The following is a 25,826-nucleotide window of genomic DNA, read 5'->3' as shown; positions in this document are numbered from 1 at the left end:
TGCCAAAAAAAAAGATGGTGAACTTCTCAACTCGTATAATTTCCTTTCGTTAAAAAAATTGTAAATAGAGAGCCAGCCATATTTCGCTGGACACCGCCTATCTATCAGCATTTTGAGAAACAATGCTCCAAGTATCTATTCTGACCAGATGTAAAAACTACATTATAGTATACCCCCGAGTTGGGTTATATATTAGACTGAGTTCTCAGCGTTTTTATTAACTAAATCAGCTCCACTAACATATCTAGCAACAAATGATATGAATCGAAATGGAGCACCAATCAAAGGGGCGTCTATGAATGAGGCGTCATTCTTCTCATAAACCTCCAGACTAGCATCCTCTGTTTGACTATCACCTAATGGAATCTGCACTATTTCATCAGCTTCCACTATCTCTTCCGAGGATTTTGGCATTCCAGAACCATCTTCACCATTCACATCCTCACCATTCCTCTCGAAATTAATCGTTACTTCTGCCAAGGATCGTGCGCTGTGTGATACAGGCATCATCTTCCTGCCTTCAGCTCCAAGAGCAAAATCTTGTGTAAGAGCCGTGCTATTATCAACAGCAGATAAAGCAGCTATGTCCGCCGGATTGGAACCAACAGGTAGAGAATCCGCATACATCCCATTAACCTGGAAGATATCGCCATGAATAAAACTCTTACTATATTGTTTATTCAATCCAATAAAAACTTTTTCAGGGAAAAAACTATCCCAAATAGAGGCTTGAGGATTTCATGCTGCCACCAGAATGTATCATATCTCATTCATTATAGCTTCAAAACTACCATTACACAGTTTGACACCTTACTTTTTCAACTAGCTCTGGATTTTCTGGAACCAATTTCTCAGATGGTGGATGCATAACTTCTCGTTGATGGTCTGCATTTCCATCTTCAGAAGTCTGAATCAGATAGTAAATTATTATGATAAAACAAAAACAATGATAAGCCCTAAATGTGACACACAGCTTCTTTCTAATGGAGTCAAATCCCAATAATCGAATGTTACCCCTATGTTATTCATATATGGATGAGAATAAGTGATCGTGCTCTCAAGATTGTTGATATGTAACTGTAAACTGGAAACTTTTTCTATCAACTCTTGCTTTTCCTTGAGGAGACTCTTCCTCGACTCCTCTAACTCCATCACCTGCGAGGCTCAGATGTTAATATCTGGTATTAGAAAAATACTGTTTCTATGAAAAACAAGAAAAAACCACTATTATGAATAATGCATAGATTTCGAAAGAACCGAGACCAAATTTGAATTCAAATGCCATTTTTTATATTGGATACGACTAACTTCTACAAGTACAAAATAAATACATAATTGAAATTTGTGCCAAATTCTAATTCTAGACTATGCAAGAGATCATTTATTCGGTTACAATATGCAAAAATCAACAACAGCTATTTAGTATTAAGACAAATGAGTTCTTACTATAAACTCAAGTCACCAAACCTGTAAAAAACATACTTATTTATCATATACAAAATTCAATATACACCTTTATATAAATGAAAAGTGCCTGAATTAAAATTCGTCAGTTGAGCGATAGAGCCAAGATATATTTTTTTGTAAGACGAAGGGGGCGAAACTAAGGCTTCAAATCTCAAAGAATTTAAGGGAGTAAAGTCATGTTTTCGTGGATGCACATGAATCTATAGAAGAATAAAAAATTGATAGGGGTGACCACCCTTGACCTCCTCCCTTTGACTCCACCACCGCCGTGGTCTCCTAATCTATTTCATAAAAGTTGAATAGTTTTTTTCTCAATGATTCATTGTTTTTTCATGCTAAATTAATTTCATAGGAACTTTGGTATCGTGTTTTTTGAACTATGCATTTTAAATATTTGTAATCTTTTAAGAGTATTCACACAATTTTCATGAATATCAAATGGGGGATTTTGGTCTTTTATACTGTTGATGAGAATCTTTAATAAAAAAAGTGCGAGGAGTAAGCTTGAGCAGAACACAAATTTCAAATTTCAGGCAGGTCGGCACAGAAGATTAAATCCTCTGAGAGAGTGATGCAAATTACAGAATAATTCAAATTACTGCTAAGGTTAGTACCCGAGCTTGTAATTTTTTGCTATCATTACTCAGAGCTGCAATTGATTCCTCAGTTGAAATCTGTCAAAATTTTAACCCATCCAGATAATTGGTAAGTCTGTATCAACAATCAACAAAGGTGAGATTGCTATGCAATGATTGCAAAAATGTAATGAAACAGTGACCTCTTTCTGCAGGTAAGCATCCTTTTCCCTTTGTAATTGTCTATATCTCTCTTCTAGCATATCCTGTAAATGCCAGAAAATCATCAGCTCCTTCAAGTAAGGAAAATTATACATGAAATTGATAGAATTGCGAATCAGAGAGAACATAAAGGCAATAGAAAGTCAGTTTCTCTAAAAAGTCAAAAGTAACTACCTCTTTCTGAATGCATGCGATCTTTTCACCATGTAACTGTCTGATTGTTTCTTCTTGACCTGCCTGTTAACGAAAAATTGTCATTGCATGTTAAGAAAAATAAAGCAAGTTAAATACTACATGAAAATAATTGTCTCTTCGAAAATTGTAAGCAAAGGAATTCAAGGTAAGCTGGCAAATTAATGCTCACCAAATTTCGCAAGTTTTCATCCTTTTCCCTTAGCAAATTTATTATTTTGTCCTCAAGAATAGCCTGTTAAAGCATATTAAAAAATGCTTAAATAAGAAAGCCACATACATAGATATATATTATTATCTAACAATTGTGTTTTACACATATGTATGAGAGAGCACAAGATGAACCTATGAGTAACAAGAAGGTTAAATAAAGGAAATATAAACGTTCTCAAGTCCAAGCATATAAAATATTGAAAGAAGAATGAGTCAAGTTTTTGGTACCTCTTTCTGCATCTGTGCATCCTTTTCAGCTTGCAGTTGTTTGATTTTCTCTTCAAAGCTTGCCTACCAAGCCTAAAGATTAGTAAGTATTCCATACCTAATGTTTGAAACAAGTAACCATATAAATTATGATTCACAGCACCAGATAGATCAGATTTGTTTATACCTCTCTGTCGATCCAATACTGTTTGTCTGCTTTAGCTAAATTTCTCTGTCAAAGGTACAGAAAATTATTCTACAGAATAAAAAACCCAAAAGTGAAAGTATATGTAAGTTATTTTTCTGTCAAAAGTATATCGACAACGATCCAGTTAATAGTAGGAAAAAACTCACTCCTATGAAACTGGAACAAGTGATAAAATAAATTAATGACCAAAGAAGTTGTGTTTGTTTCGAACCCTCAAGCTTCCTATGTTTACGTTTTTCTTGCATGAATTTGTTTAGTGATTGTTGATGTTAGTGATCATAATGGTCATGAAGCATGGGGATTTCCAGCTAAATTTGGAAGTATAACATTCCCCAAACTTCGATACAGAAAAACTGCAGCAATCACCCAGCAAGGAGATGTTAAGCAAGTCTCTCAATGGTAAACAAAAAGAATCTACACTCATGCAAATCCATTTGCAGAAGATGCACATAAAAATAATGATACAAGTCTGCATGGCACATACACATAAAAATTGTCATTGTGTGTCAAGGAAACTAGAAACAAGTGAAATACTCCAAGAAAATAACCGTCTCTTCAAAAATTGTGAATAAATGAATTCAAAGGTAATCTGGCAAACTATAACTTACCAATTTTTGCAAGTTTTCATCTTTTTCCTTTAGCAACTCTTTGAGTTCATTCTCAAGGATAGCCTGTAAAAGCATATTACAGATTGCTAAAATAAGAAGCTAAATACACAGACCCGACCACAATTCTCTGGAACCATCTCACGAAAACCGGAACAATATCAGTTTGGTTCCGGTTCCTGAAAATTAGGAACTGGAATAGTAAATTAATCTAAGATCTTGTGGTATACATAGACAATTTGAATTAAATAATCAAACTATTCCTTTAAATTTTAAATGGTAAATTTTATTTCAAATCGGTTCAGTAACCGGAACAATTATAAACCACAACTGGATCCAGAACCGTATCCAAGCGGTTCTGTTCCCGTTTCACCTTTCATTAGAACCGGAACCATTGGTTCCTCAACCGTGGTCATGCCTACATACAAAGACATATATATGTGAATGATTGTGTATTACACATGTATTTGAGGGCAAAAGATAACCCTATGAGTAAGAAGAAGTTTAAATAATGACAAACATAAAAGATTTCCAGTCCTGGAATATAAAAGATCAAAAGAAGAATGACTTAATTTTTGGTACCTCGTTTTGCATCTGTATATCCTTTTCAGCTTGCAGTTGTTTGATTTTCTCTTCAAAGCTTGCCTACCAAGCCTAAAGATTAGTAAGATTTCCACAACTAATGTCTGAAACAAGCAACCCTATAAATTATGATTTATAGCACAAGATAGATCAGATTTGTTTATACCTCTCTATCAATCCAATACTGTTTCTCTGCTTTAGCTAAGTTTCTCTGTCAAAGATATAGAACATTATGCTTCAGCATAAAAAACCCAAAAGTACACGTATGTGTATGTTATTTTTCTGTCAAAAGTATGTTGACAACAATCTAGTTAATGGTAGGAAAAAATTCATTCCAATAAAACTGGAAACAAGTGATAACTAATGACTGAAGTTTTGTTTGTTTCGAACCCTCAAGCTTTCTACATTTGTGCTTTTCTTGCATGAACTTGTATAGTGATTATTGATGTTAGTGGTCATAATGGTCATGAATCATGGGGATTTCCTGCTAAAATTTGGAACTGTAACATTCCCCAAACTTCGATACAGAAAAGCAGCAGTCGCCGGCAATGTTAGTCAGTCTCTAAATGGTAAACAAAAATCCACACTCATGCAAATCGGGTACAAACACATAAAAATAATGATATAAGTCTGCATGGACCATTTACAATAAAGAAATCAACCCACTTCTCACTCATAAAAACATGTTAATTTTTTTTTTCATAGATGATGAAGCCAGTGAGATGAAAAAAATCAATGTGTATTTGCACATAGATTCATATTATATCAATCAGAGTCTCATAAACTGGAGAAAGGAGTCATGTCCTTTTAAGTTTCTGCAGGTAACCTCAAGCACATTCATGCACAAAGCAAAAAACAAGAAAGTGGGCATACTTCTTCTATTCCATTAGAAAAATGACCATCAGTATCGGAATCCATTTTCCGTCCAACGTCATTTGAGGCATCTGTAGCCCCTGAAAATGGAACCTCCAAATCCTGTTCCGTCTCCACAACATGACTGCGGGTATAAGAAGTAGAGTCCCTGCCATCATTGGTGACACTTTCTGTCAGTGTAGTAGCTTGCTCATTCTTCTTCTTGTTGTTCCTTTTCTTCTTTCTCCGACCATTCTCCATTTTGTAATCAGGTCAAACAGAACTTTCGTACCAAGTTTTAATCTGCAGTGGTATTTAAAATTTCAATTGTGAAATATTTCAATCAAGAATCAAATATAGAACTCAAAATAGCAATTTAGAACAAATCATGTTTTGCTGAAGCAAAACTCGCTAAAGTAAACATCAGATCCCCTAATAAGAAAAACAAAAGCCTTCATACAATTTACACACGGCGTTTTCCCATCGAACTTTTTTACTCGTGAATCAAAACATATCTAATGCAAAATCAGATCTAAGAAACATAAGAAAATGGATTACGCATCAAATATTGAAATCCGATATCAGATTCACAGGACACATGAGCAGTGATTCGAGCAAACAAAAGAGAAAGGTAAAGATTCAACACTCGTATGAAAATCGATAGAAGCTGAATATAATTGAATCAGTTACATGAATTCATATCCAAAAACGAAAGCAAATATTCATACATTTCGATGCAGAATTGTTCGTGTACGGCTGCAGAGAATCAGATTTGGAGAGAAGAGCTTAACGGCATTTTCAGGCAGGCATGCGGGGTACTTTAGGGCTTTTACTTTCCATATATATAAATATTTTATTTATCTCAAGCACAAAATCTCAAAATTGGAGGTTTTCTTTTAGGTTGTTTTCAAATGAGACAGTATTATTTTATATGTTAAGAGTATTATTTTTTATTGTAAATATGAGTAGGATTGATCTGTCTCACAGATTAAGATCTGTGATACGATCTCACATGAGACCCACTCTTCACATAAAAGGCCACATAGATTTGAAGATTTATGAAATCAAATAAATAAAATGTTTTTCCCCTAATACACATTATTCACTTGAAAAATTTGTATTAAAAAAAGGGACTTAAAAAATAATTATTTTTCCCCTTCTAATTTTGCGTTTGTAAGCAATTTTAGTCTTTCATCTCAGTTGCGAGCTTGTTAGAAAATTGATAACGCAAATATAATTTTTGATAAAATAGTAAACGCTCGATCATTTATTTGGCTTTTGAAAATTGATTTTAAATTCAATAATTGAAATACGTTATTTTGCTAAAAAATTAAAGTATACATATCTATTCTATCGTGATTAAATATAGCATTCATTATATGTCATAAGTCATGACATAGAAGACTATTCTGCAAATTATAACATTACATTTTGTAATTATCATCTGGATTAGGAATAAAGTGAAGACGAGAAATTTTATACAACAAAGGTTAACGCTAGTCACGTGAAGTTATGTATATCATATAATATATTATTTGTTGCTTATATTTAATATATGTTTATTTTTTTAAAAAAAACATTTTAAATATAATTTTTATTTTTAAATTATTATTAAATATAATGAAAAGTGATTTACCAAATATATTTAATCGAAAGAAAGAGAGAGAAAGATTGATAAGATAATAAATAAGTACATAAAATAAAATCTCTATTAGAATGTTGGGTAAAATTAAAAATGTTTTTGGTATGGTAAGTAAAATAGTTCCTCTAATGAAATTAAACTTTATAATTTATTATAGATAGTAATGATTATTATTTGTTATAATTATTGTATATTTTTGTTTTAAAAAAAGATTGGATAGGGAAACCCGATCCCGTATTAAAGTTGTCCCAACCAGATGGGTTTAGACCCGACCTAGCAGCTCTAAAAGTGGGTATGAGTTTGGTCAAACTCGTCCGCCAAAATATGACTATATATTTAAAAATAAAATATGTGTACGTGTGTATATATTATTAAAAAATTTGAATCGAAATTATTTTATTTTATTATTATTTATTTAATAGGAAAATATATTATTACAATTTTTTTGGTTATTAATTGTATATAAGCCGATGTATTTTAATTTGTGATAATATTTTTTTGTTCTGAATATACTAATATAAATTTAGACATATAAAAATATAAATTTAAATGATTTGTTAATTTTAAATTTTGTATTCAATAAATACAAAATTATATAGTTTCGACGGGTCCTACAGGTCCAATTTGGATTGGACCTACCGGTTCGCGGGACGGGGCAGATCATGACTTTGGCCAAACCCGCCCCAAGCAGGACCCTTAACCTTAGCTAAATCCAAGAAAATCACAGCTTAACCCTCAAAGATTGCAATTTTGTGGCTGGATGATGATGTTTTATTAGCATTTTCAGGATGACCATACAAAAGGTGCCCACCAGGATTCAGGGGTGACGGAGATAATAGTTGTGAAGGTAACCCATCAGTGTGTAAATTACAGTTTCATTGGCAGATATGCGAGTTTAACTCGGGTTGTTTCTTTCAGATATTGATTAGTGCAAGGAAAAATTGGCGTGCCAATGCGCAGACTGCAAATGCAAGAACACCTGAGGAAGTTATGAATGCAGTTGCAGAGGCAACTCTATATACATACACGAACATGACACATGTATAAGTAAGCATGAGGTGTTATCGTCAATCTCACATCATTTTATGCATAGAAACCAACTACTAGTTAACGAGATTTAGTTATGTTGTCGTGCGTTCTTTTTATTTTTTCAGGTAAAAATGGCAGTGAAGAGTAGGTTGGGGGTTTATGTGGTTTGCAATCGTCGGGTTGGCTGTGGCTGGAGTTTCTGGATATGCTGAGGTACATGGACTCCGATTTTCTTGTAGTGAGGATCCGGATATATATGAATTCGACTACGCAGTCTTACGCGCACGATTTTGTAGTTACTACGACATTGTTACTACGATTGGATAACATGAGTTGTTTTTATGCAGAGATATGGACTCCGAGATTCGGGCTATCATATTCATGGCACAATACATGCCTTCGGACAATCAAGGGGATCGGAGGTACCCAGCCAGCTTCCTCTAGGGAGAGTGTATTAATGTTACATTGCGAAAATAAATAAATGTTAGCCGTATTAGCACCCAGTTTTTATTTTATTTTGTTCTTTTGCTGTCATATTGATTCATTTTATTTAGAATTTAATCAATTAAAGTTTAGTGGTACACCATTTGTTAAACGTGTGAATATGTTAATTTGCGGTAAATTACGTACAGAATGCGGAGCATGCATGAGAAGGTGATTAACGATACAAGAAAAAGAGTTTGGATTTCTTAATGAGAAGCTACTCTTGATTTGAAGGGAAGTGGAGTACTTGACCAAGGAGAATCAGGACTTAATTTTGTCGACAAAATAAACCCGGAAGCTTGTCTGGAAGGTATTGTGTTTGATTCACATGAATTATTCGCAGTATAAAAACGAAGAAACCAGCAGGTCATGAAGTGAATAATCATGTAGTGGAACTTAGCTATAAACTCTCAAAAGTGTTGGCCACTTGGCCTAATTTAGGAACAAGCAGGCAGATCCTGTCAGAAGTTGAAATTGGATCCGTTTGAGCGAGTCAGAAGAAGTTATTTTATGTACATTGCTAAGCGTGATTATTTGGCATGGATTGTTATTGTTAGAATGGTGGCCTTTTCCACATCTCAGTTTTCATGTTTCATTATTCATAATCACTGGTACAAGAATATAATGGTAAAATATTTCTTTTATTGACATGTAACTTGACACAGAACTTACAAATAGTAAAGTGAGGCCAAGTTATGACGAGAAAGAACTGAAGGAATTAAATGACCTTCAATTATGTTTATTACAAACTCTCCCCGTGCATGGTAGGGAGAAATAACTACGAGGTACGTATATCACTCCATTCCACGTCCCAGCAAGTTCCACTTACGTTCACTGCACACTGCAAGAAAATTGACAGAAAACAGTTAATCAGAAGATATATACAAAACAAGTCCTCATCCAATCTGTATGCGAATAATAAGAACGATGTAATAATTGAAGAAAGATATTACGTGTCGCAGTTGGTGTCGTAGCTGATGGGATAAGGAATGTTAACTTTGCAACTGGCTGGCAGGCCGGAAGCATATTGAGGGTTGATAGCATAAGATTTTGCTATGGTCTTCAAACACTGGCAGACGATCTTGCGGTCAGCTGCGGTGTTAGCGGCGCTGTTAAGTGAAATAACGCCATTGCAGCATGCAGTTGGCACGTTCCCACCCTGCTCGAGGTATGTTTTGCACGGCAGCAAGCTGTCCACCACAGTCTGGCAGCTTACGTCCTGTGCATTTAAAGTTGCTGTCATGCACATTACCACCATGACGCTGATCAAGATCATTGCTTTTAAAGCCATGGATACAAAATGAAGGAGACCTTTGAAAATCTGTAGATATATATTGATTTGTAAAAGTGGATGTAAAGGGGTAATTGATATACAAGCCCCTTATATAGATGCCGGCTAACTGGTGTGAAGTAGGGAAAATTCACCTAATTAAGCAGCATTAAATGGTGCCAATATTTTCTGCAGGATCTATATTTTAGGGTGCAACGTGTAAGCGCGACGCGAGTTATGTAAACATAGATTAACTATGCCACCGTCCCTATATATTCTCCCAACTGCCAACCCCACAGTAGCTAGGTGTTGGCTATTTTTGAATTAATGAGCTATATTTTCGTTAGTTCTATCTCGAGTCATGCATAGCTCTTTTTCCATGGAAGCTAAAGTCATAATCCAGTGACACTAAATTAATTTGATAGAGGTTATTACATTGGGAACATGTTTTGTATATCAAATGTTAGAACTTACAGGATTCTTGAAGATACATGTGTGATTCTTCAATATATGTTTATGATGTAGATTATCTGCGACAATCAAACCGCTTTATATATGATTGAAATGAAATATCAATTTTGAGATCTAAATAATTTGGACCGTGAACTAAATTGTACAATGAATATCCCAGATATAATAATGCGATATACTAATTTCTTGCATTAAATACAATATGACCATCTTCAACTCATCTTTCATACTTAATATGATTCTCTTTTACCTTCTTGTTTTGGGATAATCTCATTATATTGTTGTTATTTTAGATACTTGTGATCATACTTAATATGATCATCTTCAACTCATCTTTCATACTAAATATATTTCGATTATATATATTGGGGACTCGAAAGTCGCACGTCTAGTGTCCATGCATGTACGTAGGGGGTGGCCAATGGATGGATTATAATCAAGTGTGAGGCCCCTCCCCACATCTGCATTTTGCCAATAAATATTCCATCTGCCTTGCCACCGACGAACTGAATATTTTATACGATGTTTTCTCTTTATCAATAACTCTATTTTAGTGCAACTTTATGCGAAAATAGTAATACAATTACTTCACCATCAGTTTGGAACTTCCCTCATAAAAAAGTATCATCAGAACATTTCTTATTATTTTATTACAACCCTTCATTTATTATACTAAATATCCATTTTTTAAAAAAAATTATATATTAATTAACATTTAAGTAATCTATATCTATATCTATATCAATCAATCAATAAATATCTATATAAATATATGAATGTGAATTGTGAATTTACATACATATCCTTACCTTCATTTAATAATAATCATTAATACATAATTTCTTTTTCATATTCTTTTAATAATAATCATTAATATATTTTTATTTTAAATTAAAAATTAATTACTTTATTATTAAATTGACATCAAATTCACAAAAAATCACTATCATAATTACTTATTTATTTTTTTTGTTTTTTCATCTATTTAATAATAATCATTAATATATATATTTTTCTTTTTCATATATTCTTTTAATAATAATCATTAATACATTTTTATTTTAAATTTAAAATTAAATTAATACATATTTTTTTTCATATATTCTTTTAATAATAATCATTAATACATTTTTATTTTAAATTTAAAATTAATTACTTTAATATTTACATTGACAACAAATTCACAGAAAATCACTATCATAAATACATATTTATTTTTTGTTTTTTCATATGATAATCATTAATATATATATTTTTAAATTTAAAATTATTTACTTTAATATTTACATTGATATCAAATTCACAGAAAATCACTATCATAAATTTATAAATTTAAATAAATTGTAAGTATTACAAACATTAAGGTAATAATGGGAATACGAATAGAGATGAGTGTGATTGAATAAAATTAAATTATTAATAAATATTAAGGTAATATAAACATTTTTTTCTCATTTAGAATGTAGATATATTTAGATTACTTATGTATCAACAAAAATACGTGATTGAGAGAAAATGTTTGTATGTAACTGATTTCATTGCAAACATTTAAGTTATTTAATCAATTTTCAATATATGATGCTAAATACATATTACTAAATAATATATTATCTATTAATCTATTAAATATATGACTTTCATTTGTGAGCTTACTATTATATTATTTTTTTATTTTACAATTTGTCATGTTAATGGTGCTATTTAAGTCATTTTTTATCTTAGTTTAATAAGATCATTAATAGTGTATTTAACTCAATCAAATTAATTATTATTTTAATTTATTTTTAAATTTAATTTTAATTACTTAAATTTATACATTGCCATCAAATAATAATAGGAAGACAAAGGGAGATGAATCGGATTGAATAAAAATAAATTATTAATAAATATTTGGTCAATTTTTTTATAAATGCTGCTAAATAAATATTACTAAATAATATGTTCCATTTGATCATTTTGTGTTCTTGCAATGAGAGGAGTTTTTTTACCCTAGCGTTAACATGTTTGATTATTTTATGTCATTTGTATTGATCATGTAATTGTTTTTACATTGTTTATGTGATTTATTTGTTTGCACAAAGAAAAGAGAAAATAAAATCAAATATCCAACAAAAATGGTTATTTTTCAATTTTTTATTGTTGAGATATTTTGTTAATTTTTAAACACATAATGCATGTTTTCTGTTTGATTTGCTTAGATTACTTAGTTTGAAGTGACTTAGAAAATATTAAAAAAATTGAAATATTTCTTTGTTTTTACCTTATGTCTCAGAATATCAAGAGATAATGTTTTTTAATTTATTGGGACAAATGTATTTTCAAACTTCTGTCTATAAATCAATATTTAAATTTTTTATGACATTATTATATTATCTAATCAATTTGTTTTAGTTAGATTGATAGAAGGCATTTTAATTTGAGTTTTTATGTTCTTGTTTATATTATTTTTTTAATAATATTTATTATGAAAATAATAGGCGAACTACAAAATTTGATAGGGCTAAGAGTCCTCTGGTGAACAACAAATATGGATAAATATTAAAATATATAATATCCAGTAGATTTTTGGCATGCGACTTTGTTCTAATTCAATGATTATGCATGATTCTAAATTTTAATTATATCACAAGTTAACTCATGCCTAATATTTTTCTATGGTTTAAGAAAAATTGTGTGACTTTGTATTATATTTTTACGGCTGATTTTCTAAATGTCAAGGCACCATTTTTCATTTGTGTTTTTTTTAAGAAGTGAAATGAATATCTATAAAACGATGACATTAATAAGGCGTCTTCTCTTTATTTGAAAAAAAAAATTGGAAAATTTATACAAATTGTGAATAATATAAATTAATATTTAATTTGAGAGTGATTTATACTTTTTATTGCTCGTATATACTTCAATTTTTTGTTATTGTACTAAATAAATTATTTTTAAACTTTGAGTTATCATTTTTTTTTCTTATCGAGGTTGTTTGTGTTATGATTTTTTTATTCGTTTTGGTTAGTATTATTGGCGGTAATTGATTTTTATGATATTATATGATGTGTCTTGTTGTTTATATAAAAATAAGTATGAGAGTACACCAATCAAAGCCACGTATTTTGGGTCTTCTGTTCTACGAAGAGAATAATAAATGGTTTATGTGAATTATATAATTTCTTGTTTTTTCATACATATATTCTACGAAATGCGTCAAATTTTGAATAAAAAAGTTAAGACAAACATACTGGATGAAAAAAAAAGCGCTCGATCCTACAATTGGTATCAGAGCCAAGGTCACGGGTTCGATTCCCATTGATTGCAGGGAGTGCAATTATTGGGAGGGAGATTGTTGGATGCAATAATTGTCTCTACTTGGTAAAAATCATTTAACAACAAAAAAATAGTCGGAAAAATAAGATTATCAGATAAAAACAATGTAGAAAACCAAAAAAAATGTCGTGATAAAGAAGCAAACTACGAGGATGTCAGATCCCGGATAAGGATTGTAAATAACATAATAGATTTTAAAGACGATCAGAAACTTACTGAGCATACCAAAATAATTATATGTATATTATAACAAACTACGACAAAGAGTTATTGAGTTGTCAAAATCAACCAAGAAGCATATTGGAAAAAGTGTCAAGTAGATAAGATAATTTCTCTGATTCATATACCGTCTATGGTCATATTTTTTTTAATGGCTTAGTTTGTTTCGGTTGATAAATGTTATTAGCCATGTTTTAATTCATTAAAATATTATCAAAATTTCGAACATATATTTTCAGCAGTTTAGGCTTTTACGTGCAACGCACGTACATTTTTCTAGTTTGTATAAATGATTCGATCCTTAAAATTAATTTATTTAAACAAACAATTTACTTACTTTACATCCACTGCCTCAATGCTGAATGATGGCACACCAATCTTTTCGAACACTAGAATACATAATTTTTAAAGCTTGTAGAATTATTTTGTCGAGCGAGTTTCTGTCCAAAGGTCATCCGATGTCCGTTCCGAGATCGAAAGAGTTCTGTTCGAACATCATCAAAGCTAAGTTCTGTCACGTCTTTGTCCAAAATCTGTATGTGAGCTTATGATTTTATAACATATGTAGGTTTGTGAAAATACGATCGACATGATAGATATATTTCTTTCAATCTCTCATTAGTACGGGTACTTTCTCTCTTTGACAAGGTAAATCTGGTTAAATGTGATAAAACTCAATATTATTTTAGCTTTTGTACACTGATATTCAATATATATTGATACTCACGAGAAATTTAGAGTCTGATTCCAGCAAATGTCATTAGTCTAGACACATGTTTCGAATTTGTCCTGAGCCTGAAATCATAGATATCACCGTTAGAAGGGGCCAGGAGGGTGACCTGGCGTAGTCCTTCCGACACGCAAGTCAGATACTGGTGATATAAGTGGAGATCAGCTAAGGATACTGTTGAAAAATAATATAGAGAATATATCAGTTATACATCCGAACCTGATATTTATATGAGAATACATGGACCCGTGCTGAGCATGTCTTCCATTTGGGCTAGGGATGAGCAAGAAGTAGTGGGCCATCCATGAGGTATAATAAAAAGGCATCATAAAAAATTTGAGTCCGAGGTGTTTAACTTAAAAATATTACAGTATATGGGGTTTAAATTGTAAATTTTTGGGGATTTTTTTTTTCCTTTTTTCCATTTTATGTATTTGGTTCAAAGTTGCTAATGTTATTAGAATTGACTTTTTTTTTTTATCTTCCACCTTTTTTTGAGAAATTATGGTAATATCAGCATCATGTTAGTGTCGCATGACGCTATGCAATTTAAAATTTCAAAAGACAATATATATGACCAAATTTTTTTTTAAAAAAAATTAAACCACAATTTTCCCTAAATCTTTTACAATAGGTTCATTTAAAAAAAATGTGTACAAGGTATTTGACCAAAAAAAATCAATTAATTTTAAAATTAATAACATGAATATTAAAACATTTTTTAGCGCTTGATCGAACGTTCATATGTTTCTTCTCGTATATGTTGTCCAGAGAAAAATAAAAATCTCACACATGAGAAGCAACGTGGGCAGTTGGATATGCGTCGCCCATCGACTAAGCGAATTATAGCTTCTTATTGGGAGGACTCAAAAGTCGTTCAGGTCCATGCATTTAAGGGGTGGCAACCAAAGGACAAATTATTTTTAGATTGTAACAATGGTGGCCGGAACACGATCGAGGGCCAATTCCCCATCTATAAGTATCTAGATCGTTCTGGTTTGTTTGATACGATGATTTTGTTACATGGAATGTGTTTCATCATCTTGATTCATGAAGCTAAATAATGGCCAAAGTTGAAGAAAAATGAACTTGGTATTCGGTCAGCAAACTGATTCATTAATTAACTGATAAACATAAACGTCAACACAGGTTGATATTTCATCAAACTGATCATATGATCGTACTCCGCAGCTGTATCGACACGGACATCTTCCAACTCAAGTTCACTTCACCTTGGAAGAATCAGTAGAAGGGCTGATCTCGTAAGGAATGCTGACGCTGCACAGGCCGGGGAGTGCGGCTGCCCTGCTGATATATGATGCGTACGACGGTGCAAGAGTTTTGAGGCAGTTGCACACGCTCTGCCCGTCAGGGGTGATCTTTGCGGCGGAGTATATATAGGCCTTTGCTGCAGCAGTTTACGGACATAACCTTCATTGCCGCTGCCATTTCAGTTTATGGAAAGTGGAATGTAATATTATGTAATTTGGTGTGTGTGGAGAAGTTGGTCCGATCGTTAGATATTGTGCTTATATAGAGAGTTTACCACTGGCTCGTCAGATTAGAGTTAATCACGGGGGGTGGATCTTAATTAATTACGAGGAAATGCTTGTAGTTGGTCGTTGGAGGTGCGTTAAATGCCTTAGCTAGCTCCATTTTCAGATTGATTGTTGTGTTTAACAATTTGTGTGAAAAGTTCAACCATTTGTGACACTTAATCAATACGATAAAAATTCGGTTTGATGATTAGCCATGGAAATGGGACCGTCCGGGCCGCGGGGTAACTGGTTTTAATGGACCATCCTCGGTATATATATATATTAATAATAATATTTTTTTATTTTTATATTAAATTAAATACTAAATGTGATCATCCATTTTTTTTTTACTAATTTATTATTAGAATGTTGATGTTTGAATGTACTTTTGATGATATATTAATTTTTGGATTTTTTTTATTTCATATTTACAAGAATTTAAAATGTTTTTAATGCTTAACAAGTTTACGAGTCTAATCCCGTTGGGTGTTGGAGCGGACAGGTTCGAGTCCAAATTTTTCTTGGTAGGATGGTCCTCAGATTGGTCAAACTCGTCCCAAACCCACTTCATTGATATCTCTTATGATAATAGTGAACCTAATTAAGGATCGATCTTGAATCAATTGTTGAACTCGAAATCGGTCAAAATATTATTATTTATAGTACGTAAACATGAAAAAACAAATATTTAATAATCAATAAAAATTTGGAAGAAGGAGAAGAAAAGGAGAATTTATTAGGCCGACTAATTAATAGTTCTAAATTTAAATACATAAAATCTTTGATTATGATTTGAGAGATTTTCTTAAATAGCCTTCACCAAATTACTATAATCAATTTTAGCATTCAATTAAGTTGATCATAATAATATTTTTATTATTTTAAATTACAAAGATATCCTTTAAACCATTCTCACCGTCGATTTCTCTCTCAATCTCTTTTCTTCTCTCATCAATTCCATGGGTTAGGAGTTCTGAAGCACATCTATTCTAGTTCTTCAAACATGTAGGAATTTCATTTTTTTTCATTTACATAATTTTTTAACACAAATAATGATTACTTTTTTGTTTATAATAATATATATGCATAGATATATGACAAAACAGTTTCAATTTGTTTATGTCAAATTGTTGAATAAATTAACTCCAATAAAATTTCCTAATTTTGATTTTAATTTTTCTTAAAATTGGACTTGATTATGGTCATGATTTTTCCATAATTTTAAGTTTTTTTAATTTAAAAATATTTTGACATTGAAATAAGTGGATGATTTACGATTTATTGCAATTGTTATGAATCTACCTCTTTATTTATTTATTTATTTATTTCTAATAACTAGGCATTAAAAAATTAGAGCAAATAATTTAGAATAAAAGAGGGTAATGCAGGAGATTTCTGTTACATAAAATATAATGTAAAATGTTTAGTATAGAAAGTTATTTTTACAATTATGACTTTGAAATAAGTTGAATAATCAATATGATTTTAGACAAACGACATATTTCAGTATAGATTACTGTTTTTTTTTAATTTTTTTTAAAAAAATCAAATCCATCAACAATCAGATAAAATCTTGTCCAATCGGTTTTCGTTCAAAATCCGATTTTCGATTGGGTTACATACCCAATTCTCCGTGCGGCACAATAAACATTTTAATCCTATCATTTTCGAGCACATAGGATGGTCGATTTCTATTAACTTCTTATTCTATTTTGCCAGGTACCTACTTTTTTTTTCTGTCAAAAAACAATCACACAAATTTTATGAGATAATTTAATAAATCCATTTTATGAATCACTCATAAAAAAATATTATTTTGTATTATGTCGGTTTGTCAATTTTATTGTGTCGGTTCGCCAGGACTGTGTTCTCATTGTGGCTCCCAGCAGTTATAGGTTTGGCAGTGATGTTTTATTATTCAGATTAGATCAGTACGTAGATATGTGCATTTTTGAGTAAAAACACAGATATTTGATACAATATTACGAGAGGATTAGCCAAAAATTAGTAAACAAACTTTTTCCTGGTATGAACATGATATAAAATTACAGCTACTCCGTGCAAGATTCCTGGTATGAGCACTGGTTTTATAAGTATGAGGCAAGTTTTTAAACACACTGGCATGGACACCCCACACACCCCCCCCCCCCCCCCCCCCCACCCCCATGTGTTGCCGGTTGAACATTTTCCAAAGAATTATAGTATTTTAGACCCAACCCAATACTACGTAAATGGACACTGCCGTAGCACTGGCTGCTGGCAATGAAAAGATTCAGTTGCATTCTCATATTCGTTTTGTGTATATAATGATTGGGATGTGTTACGTTTACTTAGAATTAAGAAGTTTTACTAAAATAATTGCAGAAATTGCAAGAAAGTGTAACGTACATTGATCAATATCAACGTCAACACGGATTGATCAGCAAACTGACAGATTCATAATAGACCATGGCCCGCCATGGATAAAACTCTTTTATTCTTTCGTAATAAAGTTACTACAAATACATAAAGTGAGACTTGGCCGCCGCGCGCAGAAGCGCTGACACCGCCATCTTCCCAGCTCAAGCTCAATTCACCTTGGCGCAATCAGTAGAAGGGCTGATCTTGTAAGGAATGCTGACGCCGCACAGTTTCGGGAGTGAGGCGGCCTTCCCGATATACGGAGCGTAGGCATTTGCCACACTCTTGAGGCAGGTGCACACGGTCCTTCGGTCTGCAGGGGTCTTGGCGGCGGAGTATAGGCCTTTGACCCCGCCGCAGCAGCCTCCCAGAGGACCTTGGCCGGTGACGTAAGGGATGCATCCGTTCAGGTATGAAACCACGTTGCCGCACCCTAACGCTCCCTCCCCGCCTGGAGCCAAGGACACGAGTGCCAACACCACCAACAGCATGCACATGCACTTCATTGCCATTTCAATACTCTGAAATTAAAGTGTAATGTAGTTTAGTATGTGAGTAGTTCAAGATGGTACAATGTGGTGCTTATATAGAGAAAATTCACCACTAGCTCGCTTTTCTTGGGTTAATGATGGGGGGCATGGGTGTGCAGTTGGTAGTTGGGGGTGGATTAAATGCCAATCTCTAATACCAAATTGATTGTTGAATATTAGTTTGACAAATTGTGTAAAAAGTCCCAACAATCTGCGGCACTTAGATCAGTGATAATCAAGAATTCGTAAACTTACATTAATTGCTTATCTGATTCAGTGATACACTTGTCTCGTTTAGAAACAATTTGGCTAATAAATAGGATGGACCACTACATTATATTATATATATATATATATATATATATATATATATATATAATGTTGCTGCACAATTAATAAATGTGGCTCTTGTCAATCATATGGTTTGGCAGTGGCATAAATTTTACCGTGAGGCAATGTATTCAATCTTTGAGCAGGATGTCATAAGGTATCACCACAGGATGGACTACTACGTATAGTATAAGTACAAACCTACGTACTTTGAAGCGTTTAAATGCGAGCTTATCGTGATAAAAGATTTATAAAAAAAGGTTTGCCATAGATAATTAATTGAGTGGGTCTCGTGTGAGACCGTCTCACGGATTTTAATCTGTGAGACGGGTCAACCCTATCGATATTCTTGGATGACTCAAATAAGAGATATGTCTCACAATATGATCTGTGAGATCGTCTCACACAAGTTTTTGCCTAATTATTTTTGTTGATGATTCGAAGTTGATCAGATATAATCGGTGCTTGGAGGGTAAGGTTTCCGAAAGAATAATGACATAGAGTAGCGAGTGTTTATATATATCACGACCGCATGATGAATATTTTCAAGTATAAATATAATATTTTAGCTAAAATTATATTATAAATCTATAAGAAAATATTGTTAGATAGTTTCATACAAATTTCAATTTTCAAAATAGGGATGTTTATTTCTTTTCTTTTTTTTCACCGACATGTATTAAAATCCTATTTAGACCATTTAAAAGACCAATTTTTTTTTTATTATTCAAAATATGACCATTTTATGGTCAGAAATTTTGGACAATATTTACAATTTGAGTAGGTCGTATAAACATATGTTGTTATGCGCAAGACAATGTTTGCCACTACTAACTAATAATTTTTTTCTTGTTAATTGTACTCATCCTAATCAATAAGAATTAAATGTATTCAATTAGTAAACTAAGCTTGAGTCATTTATATTTTTTAATGAAATTACTTCAAAAAAAAATACTTTATGTACAACTACACTGAACAACCTCATGAAAAATCCGACATATAGACTCCTCAACAAAGCATTATCTACTACAATTCTAAGAATCCAAAAACAAATTTATTTTACAGCCAAAGAGAAAAATTGCTACAGCCCTTTGCAGCGTCGCATTAAAAGGTAGTTTTGCCATCCCATGGTTTGCCTCATTTCCTTTGAATTTTTTTAAAATTATTTAAAAGAAGAAAGAAACCTTGTGACATGCCAGATCATCACGTTTTTATATATATTTTTTAGAGTAGGAAGTTCCCAAATGCTGCAAACCCAAACTGGCTACATAAATGGAAATGGCCCACAATTATATCATCTGCTCTAGCGCATTACAGGACCGTCCCCCACACCATGAATCTCTCTCTCTCTCTCACACACACACACAAATATATATATATATCTATATCTATATAAATATACAGATTGAATTGTGAATTTACTCTATTGTCCTTATCTTTATTATTATCTATTAATTACAATTATATATTTACTCTTTTGTCCTTATCCTTATTATTTATTTACTAATTAGTAAACTTTTAAATTCAATAGCCGAGATTAAAATTTGTTTTGTGAAAAAACCTTACAAATAATCTATATCTATCTATATCTATCTATACTAATCTATCTATATCTATATCTATATAAATATGCAGATTGAATTGTGAATTTACTCTATTGTCCTTATCTTTATTATTATCTATTAATTACAATTATATATTTACTCTTTTGTCCTTATCCTTATTATTTATTTACTAATTACTAAACTTTTAAATTCAATAGGCGAGATTAAAATTTGTTTTGTGAAAAAACCTTACAAATAATCTATATCTATCTATATCTATCTATACTAATCTATCTATATCTATATCTATATCTATATCTGTACTATTATAAATATATGAGTTTCAATTGTGAATTTACTTGGTTATCCTTTTCCAACTATTACTTATTTAATGTCTTATTTATTTATTTAGGTGACTTTTCAATTTGCTTATCTAATTACCTAATTTGTTTAATTAATACATTTTATTTTACTATGCATTATTTCACATCAATATATTTTCTAAGCTTTATAATAAAAAATTGTTTGAACTTAATTTTTTTAAACTTCAAGTTACATGAATATATAAATTTTTGGTTAGTTGTTTCAAGTTACATGAATATATAAATTTTTGGTTAGTTGTTCGGATTTAATTTTTAAAACTTCAAGTTAAAAAAACATATATGTTTTATACCTAAAAATAGTTCAAACTTTATTTTTTAAACTTCAAGTTAAATTAACATATATATATATATATATATATATATATATATATATATATATATATATATATATATATATATATATATAAAAATTTTTTGTTAACAATTCGAACTTAATTTTTTAAACTTTAAGTTTAAAAAAACATATATGTTTATTTTACTATGCATTATTTCACATCAATATATTTTCTAAGTTTTATAATAAAAAATTGTTTGAACTTAATTTTTTTAAACTTCAAGTTACATGAATATATAAATTTTTGGTTAGTTGTTTCAAGTTACATGAATATATAAATTTTTGGTTAGTTGTTCGGATTTAATTTTTAAAACTTCAAGTTAAAAAAACATATATGTTTTATACCTAAAAATAGTTATCTTTATTATTATCTATTAATTACAATTATATATTTACTCTTTTGTCCTTATCCTTATTATTTATTTACTAATTAGTAAACTTTTAAATTCAATAGCCGAGATTAAAATTTGTTTTGTGAAAAAACCTTACAAATAATCTATATCTATCTATACTAATCTATCTATATCTATATCTATATCTATATAAATATGCAGATTGAATTGTGAATTTACTCTATTGTCCTTATCTTTATTATTATCTATTAATTACAATTATATATTTACTCTTTTGTCCTTATCCTTATTATTTATTTACTAATTACTAAACTTTTAAATTCAATAGCCGAGATTAAAATTTGTTTTGTGAAAAAACCTTACAAATAATCTATATCTATCTATATCTATCTATACTAATCTATCTATATCTATATCTATATCTATATCTATCTATATCTATACTATTATAAATATATGAGTTTCAATTGTGAATTTACTTGGTTATCTTTTTCCAACTATTACTTATGTAATGTCTTATTTATTTATTTAGGTGACTTTTCAATTTGCTTATCTAATTACCTAATTTGTTTAATTAATACATTTTATTTTACTATGCATTATTTCACATCAATATATTTTCTAAGCTTTATAATAAAAAATTGTTTGAACTTAATTTTTTTAAACTTCAAGTTACATGAATATATAAATTTTTGGTTAGTTGTTTCAAGTTACATGAATATATAAATTTTTGGTTAGTTGTTCGGATTTAATTTTTAAAACTTCAAGTTAAAAAAACATATATGTTTTATACCTAAAAATAGTTCAAACTTTATTTTTTAAACTTCAAGTTAAATTAACATATATATATATATATATATATATATAAATTTTTTGTTAACAATTCGAACTTAATTTTTTAAACTTTAAGTTTAAAAAAACATATATGTTTATTTTACTATGCATTATTTCACATCAATATATTTTCTAAGCTTTATAATAAAAAATTGTTTGAACTTAATTTTTTTAAACTTCAAGTTACATGAATATATAAATTTTTGGTTAGTTGTTTCAAGTTACATGAATATATAAATTTTTGGTTAGTTGTTCGGATTTAATTTTTAAAACTTCAAGTTAAAAAACATATATGTTTTATACCTAAAAATAGTTCAAACTTTATTTTTTAAACTTCAAGTTAAATTAACATATATATATATATATATATATATATATATATATATATATAAATTTTTTGTTAACAATTCGAACTTAATTTTTTAAACTTTAAGTTTAAAAAAACATATATGTTTTATTAATAAAAATAGTTCAAACTTTATTTTATACTCATCCATACATTTTTAGTGATCCAATATTTGATTTGCATATGGTTTCGATATATAAATTTTAGTTTAAATAAATATTTGTAGATGTTGGTGCTTTATTGTTTTTGAAATAATTGTGAGGACATCACGATATGAATAATTTTAGTTTTTTATTTTTTGTAATAATAATAATAATGTATTGTGATTTCACCGACTTATTAAAATGAACATACTCATATAATATTGTTATAACGTTTGTTGATTTGATTGATTTATATACGATTAATGTATGTTTTTAATTTTTTAAAATTTAAGTTAAATGAACATATTAATTTTTAGTTAGAGGTTCAGACTTAATTTTTTAAACTTCAAGTTAAATAAAGTTAATTTATTTAATTGATAGATTGATACATCATTATGCATTATTTTTCCTATTATTAGTTAATAATTGATATATTTTTAATTTAATTTAGTTTATTTATTTATTTAGTTGATATATAACTATGCATTATTTTCAAATAAAAATTTGAATGCTATTAATATTTCTTACATATTTTTTTATTATTCATTCTTTCACATGAAAAAGTAGGCTACTATTAAATTTTTTTAAAGGTATATTTTCTATGTTTCATAACAAAAAATAGTTCAACTTAATTTTTAAAACTTCAAGCCAAATAAACATATACGTTTTATAAGCAAAAATGGTTCGAATTGTATTTTTTAAACTTCAAGTTAAATGAACATATAGATTTGTGGTTAGTGGTTCAGAGGATAAAATATAAATCAAACAAAGAGAAGAATTTTGTTTTCTGTTATATATTTTATTTATTCATCAATGAGCCTTTTATAGGCAAATATACATATGAAAAAAACCATAAAAATAGCAACAATATTTGACCACTAAACCATGAAATAACAAATATGCTAATATAATTATTTTCTGTAATATTTTGTTAATAGTAAACAATGACTAACAGACTTTATTTGACAAGACAGATAACTAAGTACTTCGACAAACCTTTAACAATTCAATAATATCTCCCTTAAACCGATAAAGTAAACATCGGCTTAATAAGAACATCATCCCTCAAATTTGTTTTGTAGTATGCTAATACCAAGTAGCTCCCTTAGTTTATGAAATGCAGGCAGTTTCAGGGACTTGGTAAACATGTCAGCTACTTGGTTTTCACTTTTGCAATAGATGAAATCAATTAATTCATTCTTTGTGAAGTCACTTAAAATTGATATTTCACATCAATGAGCTTGCTTCTTCCATGGAGGATTAGATTCTTTGATAGTTTTATGGCTGAACTATTATCATAATAAATTGCAAAAAGATCATGATTTTTGAATTTAAGCTCTTCAAGAATTTTTCTCAACCAAATAGCTTGACATGCACGTGAAGTTGATGCAACAAATTTAGCTTCAATGGTTGATAAAGTAACAATTGATTGTTTCTTCGAAGTGCATGGAACAACCGCTTGATCTAAGAAAAAAAATCATATCCTTAAGTTCTTTTTCTATCATCTCGATCTCCTTCAAATCTGATTGTTCTCCTTTCTTATAGTAGAGACCAAGTTCTTGTGTTCGTTGTCGGCATCATAAAATCCTCTTAACAACTTAAAAATGCATTTCTGTAGGATTCTCAATGTATCTGCTTATGAGACTGAAAGAATACATAATATACGACATTGTTGCTGTCAAATACATCAAGCTTCTAACAATTTGCTTGTAAAATGTGTTGTCAATCTTCTTTCCTTTACAAATTTTTGTTAGCTTCAAACCATAGTCTACGGGAGTACTTGCATAATTACATTTCTTCATATTAAATCTGCACAAAACTTTTTGAACACGTTTCTTTTGTGAAATAAAAATCTCATAAGTAGATTGAACTACTTCATACCAAGAAAATGATGCATCTTGCCAAGATCCTACATATCAAACTCAACCATCATGAACTTCTTAAATTTTCCAAACATGACACTATCGTTTTCAGAGAATATAAGATCATTAACATATAAACAAACAATGAGATTTTTCCTTCATCTTCAATTTTGTACAAAGTTTATGCTCATATGAACTTTTTTGAAAACATACCTTAAAAAATAAGTCTCAATTCGACTATACTAAGCTCGTGGGACTTGCTTTAACCCATACAAAGTTTTTTCAATTTATACACTTTATGCTCATTTCCAACTTAATATAACAAGGAGGTTGATGGATACATATATGTTCTTCCAAGTCTCCATGTAAGAACGTCGATTTCACAGCCAAATAGAATATATACCATGAATATTGTGCTACTAAGTCAATTACCAATCTGATCGTATCATGTCTTGCAACTGAGCAAATATTTCTTTATAACCGAATCCAAACTCTTGTTTGTAATATTTTGCTACCAACGGTGCCTTGAATTTGTCGGCTTTCCATTTTCTTTCAATTTACTCTTGTAAATCTACTTCACACATCGTTTTTTGACCTTTTGGAAGCTCGATGAGTTCCCAAGTTTTATTTTTATCGATGGATGTGATTTCAGCATCCATTGCCTTTTGCTATTTTGATTCTTTGACACCTTCTTCGAAAGCTACTGGATCACAATATGAAAATAGAGCAAAATGAACAAATTAATCTTCAATTTGGTTATTACCAGTTACCTCATAATTTGTCATCCATGTTGCTCTTCTTCTAAATCGTTGAGATCTTTGTTCATTTTCTGTCTCATTGACTGAAATATGTTGATTGATTATTGATTGTTGCTTGTACTATACAGATTATGCATTCTCCAAAGGATGATGCATTTCTTCTCCATTTTCTCCATCAAAATCAGCTTG

General features: G+C 30.2%; 3 protein-coding genes across 7 annotated transcripts; all 3 read right to left on the bottom strand.

The window, feature by feature from the left end:
- Window positions 1-10: 10 nt before the first annotated feature.
- Window positions 11-5,974, bottom strand: LOC140839945 (uncharacterized). Of its 5 annotated transcripts, XM_073206960.1 has the most exons (14): window positions 5,852-5,974; window positions 5,145-5,426; window positions 4,438-4,482; window positions 4,272-4,334; window positions 3,693-3,755; window positions 3,064-3,108; window positions 2,898-2,960; window positions 2,629-2,691; window positions 2,439-2,501; window positions 2,246-2,308; window positions 2,082-2,141; window positions 1,015-1,155; window positions 815-907; window positions 11-636 (listed from the first exon to the last, which is right to left on the bottom strand). In XM_073206960.1, exons 2-14 carry the CDS (start codon window positions 5,382-5,384, stop codon window positions 193-195), a joined length of 1,446 nt encoding a protein of 481 aa, XP_073063061.1. In that variant the 5' UTR covers window positions 5,385-5,426; window positions 5,852-5,974; the 3' UTR covers window positions 11-192. The 5 variants fall into 5 exon arrangements, with proteins under 5 accessions (XP_073063061.1, XP_073063062.1, XP_073063066.1 ...); XM_073206961.1 differs by lacking the exon at window positions 3,064-3,108; XM_073206965.1 differs by lacking the exon at window positions 5,852-5,974 and having other exon boundaries at window positions 4,272-4,343; window positions 5,145-5,159.
- Window positions 5,975-8,899: 2,925 nt separating this feature from the next.
- LOC140838025 (non-specific lipid-transfer protein 1-like) lies at window positions 8,900-9,645 on the bottom strand. Its single transcript, XM_073204111.1, has 2 exons — window positions 9,231-9,645; window positions 8,900-9,118 (listed from the first exon to the last, which is right to left on the bottom strand). Exons 1-2 carry the CDS (start codon window positions 9,566-9,568, stop codon window positions 9,109-9,111), a joined length of 348 nt encoding a protein of 115 aa, XP_073060212.1. The 5' UTR covers window positions 9,569-9,645; the 3' UTR covers window positions 8,900-9,108.
- Window positions 9,646-18,145: 8,500 nt separating this feature from the next.
- LOC140839944 (non-specific lipid-transfer protein 2-like) lies at window positions 18,146-18,793 on the bottom strand. Its single transcript, XM_073206959.1, has one exon. The coding sequence runs from the start codon at window positions 18,730-18,732 to the stop codon at window positions 18,388-18,390; it is 345 nt and encodes a 114-aa protein (XP_073063060.1). The 5' UTR covers window positions 18,733-18,793; the 3' UTR covers window positions 18,146-18,387.
- Window positions 18,794-25,826: the final 7,033 nt, after the last annotated feature.

The sequence above is a fragment of the Primulina eburnea genome, chromosome 8 (assembly GCF_022965805.1).
Source record: "Primulina eburnea isolate SZY01 chromosome 8, ASM2296580v1, whole genome shotgun sequence".
Lineage (NCBI taxonomy): Eukaryota > Viridiplantae > Streptophyta > Magnoliopsida > Lamiales > Gesneriaceae > Primulina > Primulina eburnea.
The sequence above is the reverse complement of the archived record's forward strand: the minus strand, read 5'-3'. Positions and strand labels throughout refer to the sequence as shown.

Coding starts and splice junctions, on each gene's coding strand:
- LOC140838025 (XM_073204111.1), bottom strand. CDS start 9,568: ATGGCTTTAAAAGCAATGATCTTGATCAGCGTCATGGTGGTAATGTGC.
- LOC140839945 (XM_073206960.1), bottom strand. CDS start 5,384: ATGGAGAATGGTCGGAGAAAGAAGAAAAGGAACAACAAGAAGAAGAAT. Junction 4,483..5,144: donor TTTCTAATGGAATAGAAGAA/GTATGCCCACTT, acceptor TATCTTTGACAG/AGAAACTTAGCTAAAGCAGA. Junction 3,109..3,692: donor ATGAAAACTTGCAAAAATTG/GTAAGTTATAGT, acceptor TACCTTTGACAG/AGAAATTTAGCTAAAGCAGA.
- LOC140839944 (XM_073206959.1), bottom strand. CDS start 18,732: ATGGCAATGAAGTGCATGTGCATGCTGTTGGTGGTGTTGGCACTCGTG.